This window comes from Magallana gigas, chromosome 3, assembly GCF_963853765.1.
Source record: "Magallana gigas chromosome 3, xbMagGiga1.1, whole genome shotgun sequence".
Taxonomy (NCBI): domain Eukaryota; kingdom Metazoa; phylum Mollusca; class Bivalvia; order Ostreida; family Ostreidae; genus Magallana; species Magallana gigas.
This window is the reverse complement of record NC_088855.1, coordinates 2,757,412-2,778,711: the sequence shown is the minus strand read 5'-3', so window position 1 is coordinate 2,778,711 and position 21,300 is coordinate 2,757,412. Positions and strand designations below refer to the sequence as shown.

The 21,300-nt window shown below is 34.0% G+C and overlaps 2 protein-coding genes across 2 annotated transcripts in view; one reads left to right on the top strand and one right to left on the bottom strand.

Annotated features, from left to right (window-relative positions):
- LOC117692708 (uncharacterized) overlaps window positions 1–9,592 on the top strand; it is a 32,744-nt gene extending 23,152 nt beyond the window's left edge. The window contains exon 2 of the mRNA XM_066078070.1: window positions 6,885–9,592. Coding sequence (XP_065934142.1) covers window positions 6,885–8,802 — 1,918 coding nt within the window. The 3' untranslated portion in view covers window positions 8,803–9,592. The remainder of the gene's footprint in view (window positions 1–6,884) is intronic.
- A 2,266-nt stretch (window positions 9,593–11,858) lies between these two features.
- On the bottom strand, window positions 11,859–17,448 carry LOC105338164 (cytochrome P450 2U1). The gene is made up of 6 exons (XM_066078069.1): window positions 16,860–17,448; window positions 15,457–15,666; window positions 14,841–14,970; window positions 14,470–14,732; window positions 13,415–13,542; window positions 11,859–13,130 (listed from the first exon to the last, which is right to left on the bottom strand). Exons 1-6 carry the CDS (start codon window positions 17,397–17,399, stop codon window positions 12,911–12,913), a joined length of 1,491 nt encoding a protein of 496 aa, XP_065934141.1. The 5' UTR covers window positions 17,400–17,448; the 3' UTR covers window positions 11,859–12,910.
- Window positions 17,449–21,300: the final 3,852 nt, after the last annotated feature.

Sequence of the window (21,300 nt, the reverse complement as noted above, 5' to 3'; positions counted from 1 at the left end):
GCCCTCTGAATCTCTAGTCAAGTGCTCTACCAACTGAGCTACATGTATCTGGCACCGGTATTCAAACCAGTCTGACCGTCACATTCCTCCCCCTTAAATGATCTTCACCCTCGAAGATCATCCCTGGCAGGATCGAGTTAACCTGTTAGTTCCAGGGGTTGGTCACAACACCAATATTGTAACAGGATGGGAGAAATAATGAAGGGATTTGAACCTGGGCCCCCTGAATCTCTAGTCAGGTGCTCTACCAACTGAGCTATCTGGCACTGGTATTCAAACCGGTCTGATCGTCACATATATAAAGAATTATTTAAAACAATGTTGTTCAATTAAAAATAACACTTGCAACCTTCAGTTTTTGTCTGTAATTAATCAATATTGGCGTGCGATCAGTTCTCGCCGAGTACCATTTCTCACCAGTGCATTGTTACGTCATTTTATCAACACATAAAATTATATACGAAAATATGATGTAACAGTGCACCAGCGAGAAATGGTCCTCGGCGAGAACTGCTCGCACGCCAGTACTGCCAGTAGTCAGATTAAAAAAAGAGAATAAAAAATTACATTTAAAACATTAACAAGGACAATTTAAGTACACATCATAACTGCTAAACAAGAAAAATTATGTGAACTGGTAGAATGGTAGGCATAGTTCTAACTTGTAACCTACATGTACAAGTACATGTACCGGGTACCCGTTGGTCTGCTATACCTCTTTAATGATACAATGATCGGCATCATAAAGATATTAAAGTCATGTTTTAACTCTGAAGTCTGAAGTATACAATTTTATTTACTTGAAGTTATGTCTACAGGGTATTCATGACTACATTTGGAGTCCTCTGCACAAGAATATATGATATGTTTCTAATTAGACCCTGCTTTGAATTTTGAGTTGAAAATTCACAATCTGTTATTTTTTTAAATAGATAAATTCAGTTACCCTTTCCAGTCCCCCATGAACCTCGAGCGAGTCTAAACACCCATGAAACATGTAAAAATTACACGTTTAACTTAGTAAACAAACACCCACACCATAACAAAAACATCTAACAGTGTGCACGTACTTACATGTACATCTATACTATATACTAAATTTTAACCAGTTAACAATAAACTTTATAAGGAGTAAAAGCCTCACCTTCTTCAGTAACATCCACATAAATCACACACGTTAATGTCCATCTTTTCTCCTTTATTACTCGCAGCTTATCAACGGCTGATCGTCGACAGAAGTATGGCTGTCAGAATTTCCTCGTAAACGATTAACACGAGAAAAATATCCTCCTTAAACAAATATGTAGTATTGTTCCCTGTGCATGTTCATATGTTTCACAGCAAATTGAAAATGCATGTGTACACCGAAAGAATACACAACTTCTCTTCTGCATTACGGCTCTCTCTTTTCTACAATGCCGTTCGTTACTGTTTACATTCGGCGCGCGGGGGTCACAAACAGGGGCGCCCCGACAAATAGTTGCACATAGAACGTTTAAATAATGTGTGTTCATTGAATTCATAAATGATATAGATGAAAAAAATGAAATTGAATCACAACAATTTATCTAAGACGCAACACAACGTAATGCAGTAAATGCCTGGGCCTTAATGTGGCATTTGTTCGCTTGTGTGTCTATGTAGACATATTAACTCGTTCATGTACGATTCTCACATATTTGTTTTATGAAATTTGAAAAAAAATATAGGACAGAACTTGTTTAATTTGATACCAAATGACATTATTTAATATATTAACAATAACTAAATTAATTTTTTTTCATAAAATGATAACGATTTTTGCTATCAGAAAAATACGTGTATGAGCTGCTGACCCCTAATTATAGGGGCCAGTCCTTTTTTCTTAATTTTAAATGAAAGCTCTCGTTATTCTAAACAACTTTTGTTCTATATGTATTAACAAAATATTTTTAGTTTAAAGGTTATAATACAAAAAGCAACAAAATTTCAGCCCCGAAAAAATCTTAAACTTTGGCGACAAATAGCTCAAAAACCAACAAAGAAATTACCAAAATTTTCATGCCAGCAAAATTATAAAATGTTACCGACAATTTCGCCAAATTTCATGCATCTATCATCTGCAGTTCCTGAGATCAACTCTGGACAAAAGACCCCCCAATTTTCAATTCAAGGGCAATAACTCATAACCGGAAGTGAATTTTAAAAATTTGAAAAAAACGTCTAGAGATATTAATATCATCTACATACCCTGAAAGTTTCATAGCAATCAGACAAAAAATGTTCGAGAAATCTCGTGCACAAAATTTGCGGGAAAAAAAAAAAAATAATAATAAGAAACAGTAGAATAACAGAAGGGTTTTCCGTTGAAAAACGGAAAACCCTAATAAGGACTAGAGCAAAGCTCGTTGCAAAGCAACGAGTGGGTTTTCCGTGAATGTCGGAAGTAAAGCTGGAAGTTCCTGTAAGAAGCAGATCTCTTAAACCAATAACAAGAGTAACTAAAATATAAAAGATGAAAAAATCGATTTATTCCTGGTACGACTTAACAAAATACGAATGATTTTATGTACGACTTTGCAAACACCTTTCCGATTTCAAGAACGACTTTTAAAAAAAATCCGAATGTGTTCAAGTACGAATTAACAATTATTTTTGGTACGAGTTAATTATACTTTAAACATTACGCTATTTTTTAAACCAAGGACGCGGAATCAAAATTTCCGGAAAAATCAATTTTTTAAACCCCGATATCTCTGTAATGCATCGTCCGATTTTAAAACGGGTTTCGGTTTTAAATTAAACTTAATAAAAGCTTCTTTGCTGCTTGATGATTAATATCAAATTATTGGTCAGAAAAGAGTTATTATGAAAAGACTTAGTAGCCCTTCTATCCCCTAATTTGAGGGGTCAGCCCCTTTTTCTTGATATCAAATAAAAGGTCTCGCTAATATACACATATTTTGTTCTACAAGTGTTTATGAATTGTAAACCGTTCTCCAGATATCTGTACAAATGCGTTTTAGGGGCCGACCCTTTAACCCCTTACCGGGGCCACTAACAACAAAATTGTTGGTATCATATTGTTAAGAACATTATTTTGAAGAACTTTTGTTCTACATTGCTTTTAGAAATATTTCTCCTTTTTCAGATATGAATGATAAGAGTTTTGAGTTCTGGCCCCTTGAAACCCCTAATTATGTAATTTATGACTTAGGTATGGTAATGTATAGATGAACAGCTGTACAATGAACATTTTTGCTTCTATAATTAATAACAAAATATTGTTCAGTAAAGAGTTATTGTAAGAAGACATTAGAGCTTTCTTGGCCCCTTTTTTGAGGGGCCAGCCCCTTTTTCTTGACATCAAATGAAAGGTCTTGTAAATATAAACATATTTTGTTTAAGAAGTGTTCACAAAATGTTTACCGTTCTTGAGATATCTGTACAAATGTGTTTTAGGGGCCGACCCTTTAACTCCTAAATGGGGTCATAAACAAAAACATTTAAGGTAGCATGTTGTACAAACAATTATTTTGAACAACTTTTGTTCTACATTGCCTTTCAAAATATTTCTCCTTTTTAAGATATTAATGATCAAAGTTTTGAACTTCTGGCCCCTTGAAACCCCTAATTACGTAATATATGACTTAAGTATGGTACTGTATAGATAAACAGCTGTACAATGAACATTTTTGCTTCTATAATTGATAACAAATTATTGTTCACTAAAAAGTTATTGCAAATAGACTTTAGAGCCCTCTTGGCCCCTAATTTGAGGGGCCAGCCCCTTTTTCTTGATATCAAATAAAAGCCCGTGCAAATTGAAACAGCTTTTGCTTTACATGTTTTAACAAAATATTTATACGTCAAAAGATATTACGGAAAATGTGCGAAAATTTTGTGAAAAAATTTGGTGCTTATTTTCAGGTTCAGGCGAGCTTCTAGGCCTTGCGCATTTTTCGCAATTGGAAGCATGGAGGGAAATCTACAGACATTCATCTACAATCCCTGCAAATTTCAAGCTTTTATCATGATTAGTTTCAGAGGAGATGCGTGGACAAAATGACCCTTAAAAATTTACAAAATCGACCGTATATGAAACCGGAAGTGACGTAATCATTTGAAATTTTAATAATCAGTAGCGACATTGATGCCTTATAACTCCTAAAAATTTGGTGTAAATCGGTTGAATAGTTTCTGAGAAATAACGATCCAAAAAAGTCAGAAAAAGAAAAAAAAGTATAATAATAAAGAAAAAGAAACCGTAGAATAACAGAAGGGTTTTCCGTTGAAAACGGAAAACCCTAAAAAGAAACAATAGAATAACAAGAGGGTCTTCCGTCGGAAACGGAAGACCCTAAAAATAAGAATAATCTTAACCCGCACAATAATAGAAAGGTCTTCCGTTGGAAACGGAAGACCTTAAAAATAGGATGAACATTTTCTCAAATCTACAGCTTATCTTTAAAATGGAGAGTTTTCCAACAGGGATATAAGTGGAAATCAATACTCTTATATTTATGTCAGTTTACAGATTATAGTAAATGGAATGTTTATTCTCATTGGTAAAAATAAATAGTTTTGATATACATGCATAAACAAAAACAAAATGAACTAGAGCAAAGCTCGTTGCAAAGCAACGAGTGGGTCTTCCGTTAATGTCGGAAGTAAAGCTGGAAATTCCTGGAAGAAGCAGAGCTCTTAAACCAATAGCAAGAGTAACTAAAATATAAAATATGAAAAAAATCGAATTATTCCTGGTACGACTTAACAAAATACGAATGATTTTAAGTACGACTTAACAAACACCTTTCCGATTACATGAACGACTTAACAAAAAAAATCCGAATGTGTTCAAGTACGACTTAACAATTATTTTTGGTACGAGTTAATTTTACTATAAACATTACGCTATTTTTTAAACCAAGGACGCAGAATCAAAATTTCCGGAAAAATCAATTTTTAAACCCCGATATCTCTGTAATGCATCGTCCGATTTTAAAACGGGTTTCAGTTTTAAATTAAGCTTAATAAAAGCTTTTTTGCTGCTTTTTTTATTAATATCAAATTATTGGTCAGAAAAGAGTTATTATGAAAAGACTTAGTAGCCCTTCTGGCCCCTAATTTGAGGGGTCAGCCCCTTTTTCTGGATATCAAATAAAAGGTCTCGCTAATATAAACATATTTTGTTCTACAAGTGTTCATGAATTGTAAACCGTTCTCGAGATATCTGTACAAATGCGTTTTAGGAGCCGACCCTTTAACCCCTTACCGGGGCCACTAACAACAACATTTTTGGTATCATATTGTTAATAACATTATTTTGAAGAACTTTTGTTCTACATTGCTTTTAAAAATATTTCTCCTTTTTCAGTTATTAATGATCAGAGTTTTGAGTTCTGGCCCCTTGAAACCCCTAATTACGTAATATATGACTGAGGTATGGTAATGTATAGATGAACAGCTGTACAATGAACATTTTTGCTTCTATAATTAATAACAAAATATTGTTCAGTAAAGAGTTATTGTAAGAAGACATTAGAGCCCTCTTGACCCCTAATTTGAGGGGCCAGCCCCTTTTTCTTGACATCAAATGAAAGGTCTTGTAAATATAAACATAATTTGTTTAACAAGTGTTCACAAAATGTTTACCGTTCTTGAGATATATGTACAAATGGGTTTTAGGGGCCGGCCCTTTAACTCCTAAATGGGGCCATAAACAAAAACATTTAAGGTAGCATATTATACAAAACATTATTTTGAACAACTTTTGTTCTACATTGCTTTTCAAAATATTTCTCCTTTTTCATATATTAATGATCAAAGTTTTGAACTTCTGGCCCCTTGAAACCCCTAATTACGTAATATATGACTTAAGTATGGTACTGTATAGATAAACAGCTGTACAATGAACATATTTGCTTCTATAATTGATAACAAATTATTGTTCACTAAAAAGTTATTGCAAAAAGACTTTAGAGCCCTCTTGGCCCCTAATTTGAGGGGCCAGCCCCTTTTTCTTGATATCAAATAAAAGCCCGTGCAAATTAAAACAGCTTTTGCATGACATGTTTTAACAAAATATTTATACGTTAAAAGATATTACGGAAAATGTGCGAAAATTTTGTGAAAAAAATTGGTGCTAATTTTCAGGTTCAGGCGAGCTTCTAGGCCTTGCGCATTTTTCGCAATTGGAAGCATGGAGGGAAATCTACAGACATTCATCTACAATCCCTGCAAATTTCAAGCTTTTATCATGATTAGTTTCAGAGGAGATGCGTGGACAAAATGACCTTTACAAATTTACAAATTCGTCCATATCTGAAACCGGAAGTGACGTAATAATTTGAAATTTAAACAATCAGTAGCGACATTGATGCTTTATAACTCCTAAAAATTTGGTGTTAATCGGTTGAATAGTTTCTGAGAAATAGCGCTCCAAAAAAGTCAGAAAAAGAAAAAAAAGTATAATAATAAAGAAAAAGAAACCGTAGAATAACAGAAGGGTTTTCCGTTGAAAACGGAAAACCCTAATAAAAAAACAAAACCTTTTTATACATATATATGGGTGTTTTGCGATTTGAGGAGAGAGTAGAATTTATTTCACATTTCAAAAACAAAGACTGTATGGTGGCAACATAGGTTAAATTTCAAGAATTACGACCTCCTGTTGATATCATTTAAGTAAACGTATGGATTAAGTAATAAATCAGATCGTCATTGCATGTCTACAAAATGCATTATCTACATTTTTAAAGAATTAACTGCTGTGTTTTAACCATATATCTATGTTATTTATAAATCACAAACATGTTCAGTTATAAGTTAATCCAAAGATTGATTTGAATGACATGATAAATAAATATTCAAAAAGTTGAGAGTATATGTGTCAATTATTACAGATATGAAGGAATGCAGCACATGTCAGAGTCGGTGTTTGGTGGACTCTGTCTGATAGTAGGAACCTCACAACAGGTGGCTATAAGAAGGGATGTGACAGACTTTGAGGAGATGTTGACCAGAAAAATAAAACCAAATTATGAACTCGTTGACTCTTCAATGCTTTGTGGAAGTACTGGAGAAGGATTTAGACTTGAAGGATCAGATATTGACATAATGTACTGGCGTAGTGATATTAGAGTGGTCATGGACATGTTTCAGTCTGAATATTACGACACATCCGATGCAAAATTATTACTGTCTGACAGTTCGGAGAGTCCACCAGGTTTTACGTTACTCCAAGTAATTACACCACCAGAGGACTTAGAAATGCAATCATTACTTGTTAAAATTAATGATAGCTTCTATATGCCTTGCTCTACGGTCAGAGAAATATTTTTATGTTCAACAGATACGTTTGTCCATGGTCCCTGTGCTTCTACGTTTGTGGAAGGAACTGCACTTGACTTTGCCGTTGGTTTTGCATGTGACATTTGGCCCCCGTTGGCCTCTTCGTGGAAAGACAGATGTCATTCATGGCCTGATCCTCAAGTTGTCAATGATATAATCAGAGGTGGGTGTCACTTTGTAGCAATCGGACATCCACTCGGACAATATGAAGATATAGAATGGAGAACTTCTTTCTCTCAGGCAGAGCGGAAATGTGTGTATGCAATGAACCACTGTCAGTTTTTAACTTATGGTTTATTAAAACTCTTTTTAAAAGAAGTTATCAATCGGCAACATCAAGAGACTAGCGAACTGTTGTGTTCTTATCACATAAAAACAGCAGCATTATGGGTAGTTCAACAAAACACACTACCTAAATGGTGTCCACAAAATCTCCTGGTTGGTTTTTGGACTTGCTTTAAACTCCTTATCAAATGGGTATATGAGGGAATTTGTCCTAACTTTTTCATTCCACAAAACAATCTGTTTCTGTCAAAAATTTACGGATCAGCACAAAACAAATTGTTTCAACAGTTACATGAATTGTACAAAAAAGGGATAGCCTGTCTCTTACAGTGCTCTTCTATCAGATCTTGCTTAATGAATGTATTTGAAAATCCTAGACTTTCAATTTGCACCGACGAGAGTGCGATGAAGTTGGAAGGCGAGTTGGATGAAGAACTATTTTATGAGTCAGACATATGTTCAGGTATCGTTGAAGGCATGCTTGAAAACGCCAAAGATCTGTACACCTTTGAACAGTTGATAGGTTCACATCTGACGCAGTATCAGGTTGTACTTTTACAGAAACGCACAGTCTCTTGTCTAATATACACCGTTGCGGCTACAATACAGAGAGTTTTCAATAACTCGTGTTTCAACAAGCAGGTATGCACTGTCGACAAAATGTGTTGTCAATTGCTAAAATTAGCAACCAGGTTTGGTTGTGTTTCTGACATGTTGTACGTTGTCATGTTTTACTACAAAACATACAGGTACAGGAAAGCTTTATCCTTTTTGGAATTGACGAAGACAAGGTTAGCACGATCATATTTGATGTATAATGGACATGTAGACAATGAAATGTATATTGAGGCTGTAGGGGGAAAGTCCTGGTCTACAAAGATGAGACAAGCTGTTGCTCGTGATATTGAACTTAACAAAGCAGTAATTTATATCAATGAACTTGTACCAGTACAACAGTTTGCTCGACAGAACGGGGATTCTGATTTAGAGATTCCAGTGTTTGTGATGCTACACTTTCTGGAGTTCCTGTGTTATAGACACATTGATACAGCATTATCACAAACAGCTTTAGATGAGCTACAAGTCCTGGTTCAGTATGGCCGGACGCCGTATGTACCTGCGACATGCAAAGAAATCTCCTTGCAGATCCTTGGACTTTGTCAACAGATGACAGAAAACCCCTAGAAATGTTCCCCATACCAACATTTATTGAAATACTGAGTACCATTATCTGTAAAGAACTTGTACCAAGACAACAGTTTGTTCGACTGATTGGGGAATTTGATTTAGAAATCCTAGTATTTTTAATGTTACACTTACTTAATGTTCATGTGCTACAGACACATTGAAAGAACATTGTCACAAAACATACAGATACAGAAAAGCTTAATCGGTTTTGGAAAAAAACAAAGGCCAAGTTAGCACGTCCATATTTGATGTATGGGGAGCACGTAGACAGGGAGTTGTATCTTGAAGCTGTAGGGGGAAAGTCCTGGTCAACAAAGAAGAGAGAAGCTATAGCATATGATATCATAATTTACAGCAGAATGACTGATATCGATGAACTCATACCATTACAGAAGTTTGCTCTACAGAATAACTTTCTTATTTTGAGATCCCAGTGTTTGTGTTCTTACACTTCCTTGAGTTTTTGTGTTACAGACACACTGATAGAACATTATCACGGGCTGCTCTAAACAAACTCAAAGTCCTAGTTCAGTATGGCCATGATCCGTATGTACCTGACACACACAGAAACCTCTCCTTGCTAATCCTCAGAGTCTGTTAACTTACGGTCCCCTCCAGTCAACTTTAATTCAAAGATTAACACTACGACAACAAATAACAAAATATGAAATACGAAATTGTGCGTGGAAAGGCGAAGAAATATGTAAAAAGCAAACAGTATTTGATTAAAATTGTTGTACAAATGAAGAGTTTGAGAATGATGCAAATAGTTTTCTTAGTTATTGTATATACACGGTTTTGGAATTCGTCTTTAAAACTGCAATTAAGAATTTAAAAAAAAGCATAATATCTCATTACATTTAAGAAAATTATAATTTTTAGTCATTAAAAATTGAACTGTATTGAGAGGTAAGATTTTTTGTAGAAATACGTGTATCTGTTATTATTCTTCATTTATCATTCTTTTATCACAAAGATATCTAAGCATAACATCTACAGTGTAGATTGTATATAATAGTGTAGGACTTAATAAATAAACTTCAATAAAAACCATTGAGTTGATATTATAAATCCTTGTGTCAATGCAACCGATACTGCTTTATTTTGTTTTATTTCATTCTTATACATGAGGTTTCCTTTGATTCATTACAACCTTATGAAAATAAACAATTGGGTCTCCATTGCATTCGCACGAAATTTAATACTCTATTTGAAAATCTTAAATAATCTTCTTGAAAAAGTCAAGAAAAGTGGAAAGTCCGCTTTTTTACTTTTCTACACAGGAATACAGACGCGGATCCATTATTATGGATGCTGCTTATCACTGGCTTTTTAAACCTGCACAGACAGAAAACACTGCTCATGCATCTCTCTTGTTTCTCAAACTGCTACAAGGGAATCGATACAATTGAAATAAGTAATAGTCTTATTCACAAAAAAGGTCGGTCCTGCATTCCACCATATATCAAATTGAAGTAACCCCCTTGTTTTTCCCATTATCATCGTTCAACCATCGTTTTTAAGCTCATCAGTTACAAACAAACTCTGAAAGGCCCAAATATTTAACATCTGAAAGATAATCCTACAACTTTTTCATGTCCTTCTTCACCCTACAACTATAGTCTTGCCGCACGCAAGTCATTACTGTTGATGTTAATATACAGTGGCGGATCCAGGAATTTGAAAACGGGGTGGCGCAGTTAAAGGCAGGGGCTCCTGAAATCTAGATATTTTGAAAGGCAAAATCATGTTGTCTGGAGGGCCAATTTTTACTTATTTTCCCGTCATTTTAGTCACTAGAAATGTTACCAAAATGTTATGAGACATTTAATTTTGAGGTAACAAAAGCTGCAAAAAGTTTCAATTGAGCTCTTACAAATAAGAAATATTTATTTCATTGTATCTGGGATAAGACTTTTAACTAAATTTTGTTCATTTTGTAGGCTTTTGCAATTTTACTCAATATTATTGTTATTTGTCATAATTGTCCAGGAGAAAATTTGCACCAATGAGTTTGTCGGTCGTAAATAATTAAAATAAATAAAAACAAGAAATACATTAAAATATCGTACACAATTATAGCTGTTTTATTTAAATGGATTGTTAGACACCATTCTTCTTGGGTTTTTGTTAATGAAGATGTCGACAATTTTCTTGTAGTCTAGGGGAATATCTCTGTGAATTTGGAGAAGAGTAAGGGCGTTTAACCGGTCCTGTCCCATAGTACTTCTCTGGGACGATTTAATACGTTTTATTGCTGAGTTTCCTCGTTCAACAGTAGCACTCGACACAGGAATAAGTAATAGAAGAGTAATTATTATGTGAATATTATGTACTACATAAACCGAGTCTTACACAAGAAGTCCACTCGTACACAAGTTGAGCCGTTCCTATTTTTTTTTTTAATTACTAAACTATATCGAATGAAATAACACTTCTACATGAATATGCCTACAAATTATAAATCTGTGTACTTTTCATTTTACAAATTGAATTTAATATTAAAGTAAAGCATGACTTTATATGATCAGAAAAAATCATCCACAAAAAAAAAAAAAAAAAATCAAACGGGGGGCGCGCGCCCGGCGCGCCGGCGCTGGATCCGCCACTGATATAGTAAACAACAAAGACCTAAAATCACTTATTCGGGCCACACCCCGCTTCGGCGATTTAGTTCCTCCAGTATTCAAGCTATATGAATATATATTTGTTTTAATCCAAACTGATGATTCTTTGGTAATGATGACAATCCAACGCCAATTATTACAATTAATAGAAAAATTTATGGAGTCTAGATCCTTTAACTGGTGTCATAATTTTATACATATAATGAATTCTGTTGAAGATTACGCCAAGCGCTGGGTCAAATTTGAAAAAGACCTTGGCACCTTAAATTGTCGGAGTGGGTTAAAAGAATCAGATGCATATTAAAATCTCGTATTAAATGGTCAAGAGATTAAATGAAAACCACATTTCCTTCTGTTTAAACTAAAGCCGAAATGAGAAAAGAACTAGATAGATTGCACGATCAGTATGTACTAATCCCTGCTGACAAGGCATGTAACAACATTGTCTTTCTTACATGTACAATGAAGCGCATTGAAGTGGTAAAAGTTTTCGTTTGAATGGAATGTCCTACACTTTGTATCGAACGTCAATTGTTACGTAAGATACGCCCATTTCATATATAACAAGGAAAACATTCGCAACAATGCTTCCGGAACCGCTCATCTTCTAAACAACACAAGCCGGGCTGCGGACCCTGGAAATGTGGACACAAGCTGAATCCCGATATTTCTCCGTATATGTTTTCCGTGCCCTGTGCAAATCCTCAGTCCCCTCACCATGCTGCGAGCACAGCCAAAAATGCAGAAGACGAAGAACGTAGCTTACCCCTCTAAAACGAAAAACGGAAACATGTGCATATATGTTGTGAAAAACTTTTCTTTATTTACAATTCAGTACACGTAACAGGAAGTTCAAAACACAAATAAATTTGTTACTAAAAATATTTTTCACTCTTTATTCTAAACAATATCACTGTTTCTCACTGAAAAAAGTGTGTTTATGTGTGTTTTGTGTATAATGCACGTGTGTGAAATTCCTGCTTGTGCTGTTTAGAAGAGTGGCGGTTCCGAAAGCATTGTGACGGATACCGTTTTCCTCGTTTCAAAAGAGGCGTGTCTTATGTAACAATTGACATTCGATACAAAATTTTGCATACGGTTGCTTGTAATGTGGATCTCGACATTCCATGCAATTCCATGCAATTATTTCATTCATTATTTGTTATGATCATGATTATATTATTGTTTAATGTACATCCCACGAGTGCCCTTGATTAGTGAATAGTAAATAAACACATTCTATAAAGCAACATTTTTCAAATTTTAAGTAAAAATTGTTTTATTTGCAATAAATATATCATATAACTTATTAATACGTTCTAGTTTTCATCTTCTAGAAGCTAACATGTCTCAACCCACCTCACTATATTGTTTAACAATTAACTATATTTGATTTATATTGTGAGCTATTAATTTATTTAAACTCCAACTAAATATTATGATTTTAAAGTACTGCAAGTTAATCTAAGTTAGATAAATTAAAATCTTTGCTTTCTGCGCTCAAATCGAATTTTGAAAGGTTTTGGTTGCATAATCAGTCCAGAATCCATTTCTCTTGGATCGAATTCTGGAAGACTGTGGTCCTCAGGTTCCATAACGTTGAAGCTTTGTAGGAGTGAAGACAGGAAGAGGAAGAGCCGGGACTTGGCAAACACTTCTCCGGGACAGCTACGTCTTCCGGTTCCAAACAATAAAAACCTGCAAAATATAAAGGATGAGCACACTATAAAGAATATGTTTTTATGCTAAAAGAACATTAAGTCTGTAATTTTCTTTCAGACGTCATTTTATTTTGACTCAAAGATGAATTATATTAATCTCCCTTAATAAATCTTTCAAAAACTGATCAATTTTTTTTTTTTAAATTTAAACAACAAAATGTTTTTGTTTGGTTTAATACATACTTTGAAGGAAAAACAATTCTATATAATTACAATATGGATTTTTCATAGGAAAAAATGAGATTGGCTTTATCATCTCACCTTTTTCTGACAGGATCACTTGCAGGCTTTAGGCTTCCATCTTGTTCAAGGAATCTCTCGGGTTTAAATAAAAACGGATCTTCCCACTCAGTGTCACTGTGATGCATACTCCAAAAACAAGCGAGAACCTGGAAAAAGAAGAGCCATGCATTACTAAAACGCTTATAAAATAGGGAAAAGAGAGTCTGTGACATAATTAAATTTTAATCTGTCACGTCCACATTATGGAAATTTGAAGAAATTGAAATGTAATACGCAAATATGATGCTATGATTTTATACAACTGTTGCTAGGCTAAGAAAAACGTGCAATTGACGTTATCTTAAACTGCAATATTTCATTATTTACTATGTTGTTCAGGTATACAACAAATATTAAATCTAGTAGACAACAGTTGATGTAAGACAGTTTAACGGATTTCAAAATATTCGCGTCGTTAAGGGAAACAGACATGAGAACAAAGGACAACCACTGACAGCAAAATCTCTGCCTTGTACGAGAGATCACCTTAAAACACGCTATACAAAAACTTCGTCGAGGACTTTATTCAAAGACGTTCGAAATGAAAGTCTTAAATTTAATAGGGGATCAAAGCATTGAAAATGCAGAAACTGTATTGCAAACACCTCCAAAATGATTATTATACGATTGTAAGAATAGTTCATCAACAGCTTCATCCTTGTGAAGATTGGGCTCTGAACGAATCTGGCTTTACCATTTATCTGACTATAACTATGGTCACAGATTTTACCTTTGATGTTGTTCAAAGGATCAAATGTATAAATAAAAGTTTGAAAACTCCAATTTTTGTTTTAGAAAGGATTAAGCATATGATGTAGTTTAGATGAAAATATTAATTTCATATGCTCTATTGTGCAAAACATGCACACATTATTTGAATGAATTTGCATTCCTTCTAATACATAGATATATAAAACATGCTTAATTAATGAAGTTCCCTACATCAAAGTTTATACTTTTTTGCCGTTAATTTGAGAAACTATTTCAAGGTATAGTGACCCACATTAAATTAAACGGTCATGTATTTTACTCACTGACGTGTTTTTCTCCACATGATAACCAGCAATGGACGTCGCCTCTTGGGTGGAATGCAGAGCCAATGGTGTATGAGAGATGTAACGCAGGGTTTCCAAGACAAACGCCTCCACCAGAGGGCACTGTTGTCGGTCACGGATCTCTGGCTCTCTGACGTCACCAATGACGTTGTCTATTTCAGTTTGCAAAGATTTCTGAACGTCTGGTCTTTTAGCAAGAATGTGAAGCATGGACATAATTGTTCCTCTTGTCGTAAGATATGCTTTAAAGAAATTTATTTTGAGAAGTGTGACTTTGTTTAAAATCTCATTAAACATGTTTTGATGAATAAAAACTATATGTGACAGTTAAATAATAAAAGTTACTATACCTCCGCCAAAGATATTCATAATTATGCCCCACAAATTATCGTCCTTAAACCAACAGTGGCCAGTTTCATCTTTTTCTTCAAGGACTTTCTTCAAAGATTGATACATACCATTGTCCTCTGGATTTTCGGTCTTAAATATAAAATGAACACGTGGATGAAGATCTGACAAAAATAGAAGGTTTATATTTCAGAACACCAGAAATGCACATACATTTATGATCAACGCATCATTTGTTTCGGTGTATGATTTGATTTCTCACTACCGGACACCGATGATACATGTGATATCTATTCTGTAAATGAATTTTAATCGTCAACCAGAGATCGATTTTTTTTTAAATCGTTCACGAATTTTCAATTCTTTTCAACAATTTTATAAATATACTGTAAATCGTTTGAACAATTAAAAAAATCGAACAAACGAATTTCTAAATCGTACAATCGATTTAAAAATTGTACAAACGCTTTTCTTCATTTTTTTTCTGTAATATTGAAATGTCACACTACCAGTTTCAAGGAAAAGTCTGATTGAAAACTTTTAAAAGTTAAGCCAGGAAAAAATCTTTACATCATGTTCAAAACAGAACACAAAACTATGATAAAAGGATGGGTATACCGACAATTGTTCTACTATGGATATCATCTCCTGTTTTGTTTTTAGTAGCTCATTTAATTTTTTGGAATGAGCGAATGGAAAAAATCGGAGAAAAGGAAATATGTTGTAGATCATGTCAGGCCCTAGATTGCTGACTTCGTTCCCAAGGCTATCGATCTTTTTCATGAGTCCCTGAAAACCGGTGTGTTTTCCATAAACTCTTCCAAGAACCTGGATAAAAAAATTTCAACAATCCGATATACGTTAGAATAAAGCCATACATGGATAATTTTTATTTCAACATAATATATTAAATTCCACTCATATTTCACAAGCATTGCATTATGTTCATACAACTACTGACAAAACTCAATCACTATAAAACTAGTTTCAATCTAGGTGTAAGAATACCTTGAACTTTTCTTAACATATTTTAAAAATTAAAAGTAAATATTCGATAACATGACAACGTTTTTAGGGTCAGGCACTTAGTTTTACAATCCTTATTTTCAGATAGTGTGAATTTGATCAACCATGCGTTGAATTAAGAAATGAAGATAATAATTTTTCTATTGATCGACGTATCAAAGAAAAAATTGACCGGAAAACTTCATCAATGCTTCACATTCTTGCTAAAAGACCAGACGTTCAGAAATCTTTACTTTTCTTGACAGTGTTTATCTTGGAAATTCCCGTTCTATAAATAGTGTTAGATCAGAACAGTTGAGAAAAGTAGATCCGGCTAGATCCGGCAAAAATTTTATTGATGCAGGTATCAAAGAAATTTTTCGACCAATCAGAAGCGCCGATATCTCATCAAATGAATAAATATTAAATGATTACTTCGTCAAAAATGAACGAAAATGGATAGCTGTTCCTTTTCAACGAAGTAATTGACAATGATGATATTTAGATAATATGGAAAAAAGAAATTAAAAAGATTCATTCTAATCTGTATAAATCAGTTGAGAGAGAGGGAATAAAAATAAATACCCTAATTCTAATAATTATGTATAATGTATTTATTTTTATTACGAGAGAAATAAATAACGCGAGGTGTCTTTGTTCTTTCGAGATAGGAAGACACAGAGAGGGACATCAAAATAGAGATCGAAGGAAAAGGGTGCACTTATAAAATGAATTCGTTCTTTGGTAGCTCGTATGGAAAACAGGCACCGCAGAAATAACACAGTTTATGTATGTTTTTCATTTAGATCCATACCTTTATGAACCACCATAGAAATCATTTGATTTGTTTAACATATTCATTACAACGATGAAAACGACGTGTTAGTTAAAACATCTCAACCGGGTGACCGATTTCGTCAGGTTGTGTAATTTGTGTTCATTTTCGTAGGTCATGTGCTTTCGTAGCCTCCGTATTGTTGAAAAAAATTAAATAGATGTATTCAGCTAACGCTTACCAATGTTTCAACTGTGTTAAAAATGAAATCTTCAATCATAGATGCAGGATCGATTGATTGGCCTTCGATCAATTGAATCTCTTCCATCAAAGCCGTTAGGTTTCGATTGATTTGCTTTTCTAAACGTAAAAGTCCTTCCCCATATGCATTTAATTTTTGATGAACGAGTTTCTTTCTTTTGTTCCATGTTGGATCCAACGATGAAAACGCCAGGTCACTGTTCTTATAAAAGTACTTTGCAAAGAACATTTCCGGACGGGCTGCAAAGATGGAGGCATTAGGTTCCTCTAGGAAAGCTTCGCGAAGAACATCCGACGAATTTATGACTACAAACTTTTTGCTGAAAATTGAAAACTGAAAAATGTCTCCATACTGTTGGTTCCACTCAAATAATTTTATGTGTAGAGATTTCAAGTTTAAGTCCGATACATTCCCAATCAATGGTTTACCTATGGGACCAGGAATTTGTCTACTTCTTTTCCTGAACAAAATGAAGGCACCAATCAATACACAAAGAACTATAAAGAGTAAAACAGCCATCTTGAAACTCTATACAGGGCCTACTTTTTATCTGAACTTTTGGTTTACTATGGTGGCCCATATTGGTGCACTATGCGTAACAAGCGCGTTTTATTAACCGGGTTTTCCAACGGAAAAATCCGGTTATTAAAATGGTGAAAATGGCGGGCGGGCGGGTGGGCGGGGGGGGGGGGGGGGGGGCGGGCGGCTGCCAAAAGGGTACCCTCATTGTACGGATAACTCCTCCTACAGTTTTCAAGATAGGAAGTTGTTCTTTTGCAGATCAATTGTACATATATTAGAGGTGTGCATATTGCTAGGATTTTGATTTCCGATAATTTATCTAAAAAATACCAGCTTTTGAACTTAGTCATTTTTTGGCAAAATATTGCATATAGGGTACCCTCATTGTACGGATAACTCCTCCTACAGTTCTCAAGATAGGAAGTTGTTCTTTTGCAGATCAATTGTACATATATTAGAGGTGTGCATATTGCTAGGATTTTGATTTCCGATAATTTATCTAAAAAATACCAGCTTTTGAACTTAGTCATTTTTTGGCAAAATATTGCATATAGGGTACCTTCATTGTACGGATAACTCCTCCTACAGTTCTCAAGATAGGAAGTTGTTCTTTTGCAGATCAATTGTACATATATCAGAAATGTGCATATTGCTAGGATTTTGATTTCTGATAATTTATCTAAAAAATACCAGCTTTTGAACTTAGTCATTTTTTGGCAAAATGTTGCATTTAGGGTACCCTCATTGTACGGATAACTCCTCCTACAGTTCTCAAGATAGGAAGTTGTTCTTTTGCAGATCAATTGTACATATATTAGAGGTGTGCATATTGCAAGGATTTTGATTTCCGATAATTTATGAAAAAAATACCAGCTTTTGAACTTAGTCATTTTTTGGCAAAATATTGCATATAGGGTACCCTCATTGTACGGATAACTCCTCCTACAGTTCTCAAGATAGGAAGTTATTCTTTTGCAGATCAATTGTACATATATCAGAGGTGTGCATATTGCTAGGATTTTGATTTCTGATAATTTATCTAAAAAATACCAGCTTTTGAACTTAGTCATTTTTTGGCAAAATATTGCATATAGGGTACCCTCATTGTACGGATAACTCCTCCTACAGTTCTCAAGATAGGAAGTTGTTCTTTTGCAGATCTATTGTACATATATTAGAGATGTGCATATTGCTAGGATTTTGATTTCCGATAATTTATGAAAAAAATACCAGCTTTTGAACTTAGTCATTTTTTGGCAAAATATTGCATATAGGGTACCCTCATTGTACGGATAACTCCTCCTACAGTTCTCAAGATAGGAAGTTATTCTTTTGCAGATCAATTGTACATATATCAGAGGTGTGCATATTGCTAGGATTTTGATTTCTGATAATTTATCTAAAAAATACCAGCTTTTCAACTTAGTCATTTTTTGGCAAAATATTGCATATAGGGTACCCTCATTGTACGGATAACTCCTCCTACAGTTCTCAAGATAGGAAGTTGTTCTTTTGCAGATCTATTGTACATATATTAGAGATGTGCATATTGCTAGGATTTTGATTTCCGATAATTTATGAAAAAAATACCAGCTTTTGAACTTAGTCATTTTTTTGGCAAACTATTGCATATAGGGTACCCTCATTGTATGGATAACTCCTCCTACAGTTCTCAAGATAGGAAGTTGTTCTTTTGCAGATCTATTGTACATATATCAGAGGTGTGCATATTGCAAGGATTTTGATTTCCGATAATTTATGAAAAAAATACCAGCTTTTGAACTTAGTCATTTTTTGGCAAAATATTGCATATAGGGTACCCTCATTGTACGGATAACTCCTTCTACAGTTCTCAAGATAGGAAGTTGTTCTTTTGCAGATCAATTGTACATATATCAGAAGTGTGCATATTGCTAGGACTTTGATTTCCGATAATTTATGAAAAAAATACCAGCTTTTGAACTTAGTCATTTTTTTGGCAAAATGTTGCATATAGGGTACCCTCATTGTATGGATAACTCCTCCTACAGTTCTCAAGATAGGAAGTTGTTCTTTTGCAGATCAATTGTACATATATCAGAGGTGTGCATATTGGAAGGATTATGATTTCCGATAATTTATGAAAAAAAATACCAGCTTTGAACTTAGTCATTTTTTGGCAAAATATTGCATATAGGGTACCCTCATTGTACGGATAACTCCTTCTACAGTTCTCAAGATAGGAAGTTGTTCTTTTGCAGATCAATTGTACATATATCAGAAGTGTGCATATTGCTAGGACTTTGATTTCCGATAATTTATCTAAAAAATACCAGCTTTTGAACTAAGTCATTTTTTGGCAAAATATTGCATATAGGGTACCCTCATTGTACGGATAACTTCTCCTACAGTTCTCAAGATAGGAAGTTGTTCTTTTGCAGATCAATTGTACATATATTACAGGTGTGCATATTGCTAGGATTTTGATTTCCGATAATTTATGAAAAAATACCAACTTTTGAACTTAGTCATTTTTTGGCAAAATATTGCATATAGGGTACCCTCATTGTACGGATAACTCCTCCTACAGTTCTCAAGATAGGAAGTTGTTCTTTTGCAGATCAATTTTACATATATCAGAGGTGTGCATATTGCTAGGATTTTGATTTCTGATAATTTATCTAAAAAATACCAACTTTTGAACTTAGTCATTTTTTGGCAAAATATTGCATATAGGGTACCCTCATTGTACGGATAACTCCTCCTACAGTTCTCAAGATAGGAAGTTGTTCTTTTGCAGATCAATTGTACATATATCAGAGGTGTGCATATTGCTAGGATTTTGATTTCTGATAATTTATCTAAAAAATACCAGCTTTTGAACTTAGTCATTTTTTGGCAAAATGTTGCATATAGGGTACCCTCATTGTACGGATAACTCCTCCTACAGTTCTCAAGATAAGAAGTTGTTCTTTTGCAGATCTATTGTACATATATCAGAGGTGTGCATATTGCTAGGATTTTGATTTCCGATAATTTATGAAAAAAATACCAGCTTCATTTTTTGGCAAAATATTGCATATAGGGTACCCTCATTGTACGGATAACTCCTCCTACAGTTCTCAAGATAGGAAGTTGTTCTTTTGCAGATCAATTGTACATATATCAGAAATGTGCATATTGCTAGGATTTTGATTTCTGATAATTTATCTAAAAAATACCAGCTTTTGAACTTAGTCATTTTTTGGCAAAATATTGCATATAGGGTACCCTCATTGTACGGATAACTTCTCCTACAGTTCTCAAGATAGGAAGTTGTTCTTTTGCAGATCAATTGTACATATATCAGAGGTGTGCATATTGCTAGGATTTTGATTTCCGATAATTTATGAAAAAAATACTAGCTTTTGAACTTAGTCATGTTTTGGCAAAATGTTGTATATACATGTAGGGTACTCCATTTCACTGGATAAGGGTTGACATGGATTATGGATACAGTTTACATAAAAGAAAACCCGGTTTGCTGTCATATTGACAGCTTTTCACTTGTTACAAAATAAGTTGTGTTATTTATCGAATAAAAGAAGGGCTGGACTTTTTCGTCTTATTTCGTTGTGTTTAACATTTCAAAAGTTATTGAGGGTGAATCTAAAATAAATGTTAATTAAAGTGATATCTATTCAATAACATTATTCTAACAATCCAAAGGAGGAAACTATGAATTTGTTGAAGAACAACAATAAACCTTACTGAATTCCTGGGATTACTTAACGTTCGGTTTATTTTCTTTTTAAAAACGTTTTATTTCCAGGTTCACATATCTAACGTTTCATGGATAATAAATATGGAAACTCTAAATTAGTAAACAGCAAGGATATATTTAAACAAACAGTATGAAATTAAATAAATAACTTTTGAA

Bases quoted from the DNA above. Each gene is read 5' to 3' on its own strand.
- LOC105338164 (XM_066078069.1), bottom strand. From the start codon at position 17,399: ATGGCTGTTTTACTCTTTATAGTTCTTTGTGTATTGATTGGTGCCTTC. The intron at 15,667-16,859 runs GTAAGCGTTAGC...TTTTTTATCCAG, and splicing joins TTAACACAGTTGAAACATTG to GTTCTTGGAAGAGTTTATGG. The intron at 13,131-13,414 runs GTGAGATGATAA...TATATTTTGCAG, and splicing joins AGTGATCCTGTCAGAAAAAG to GTTTTTATTGTTTGGAACCG.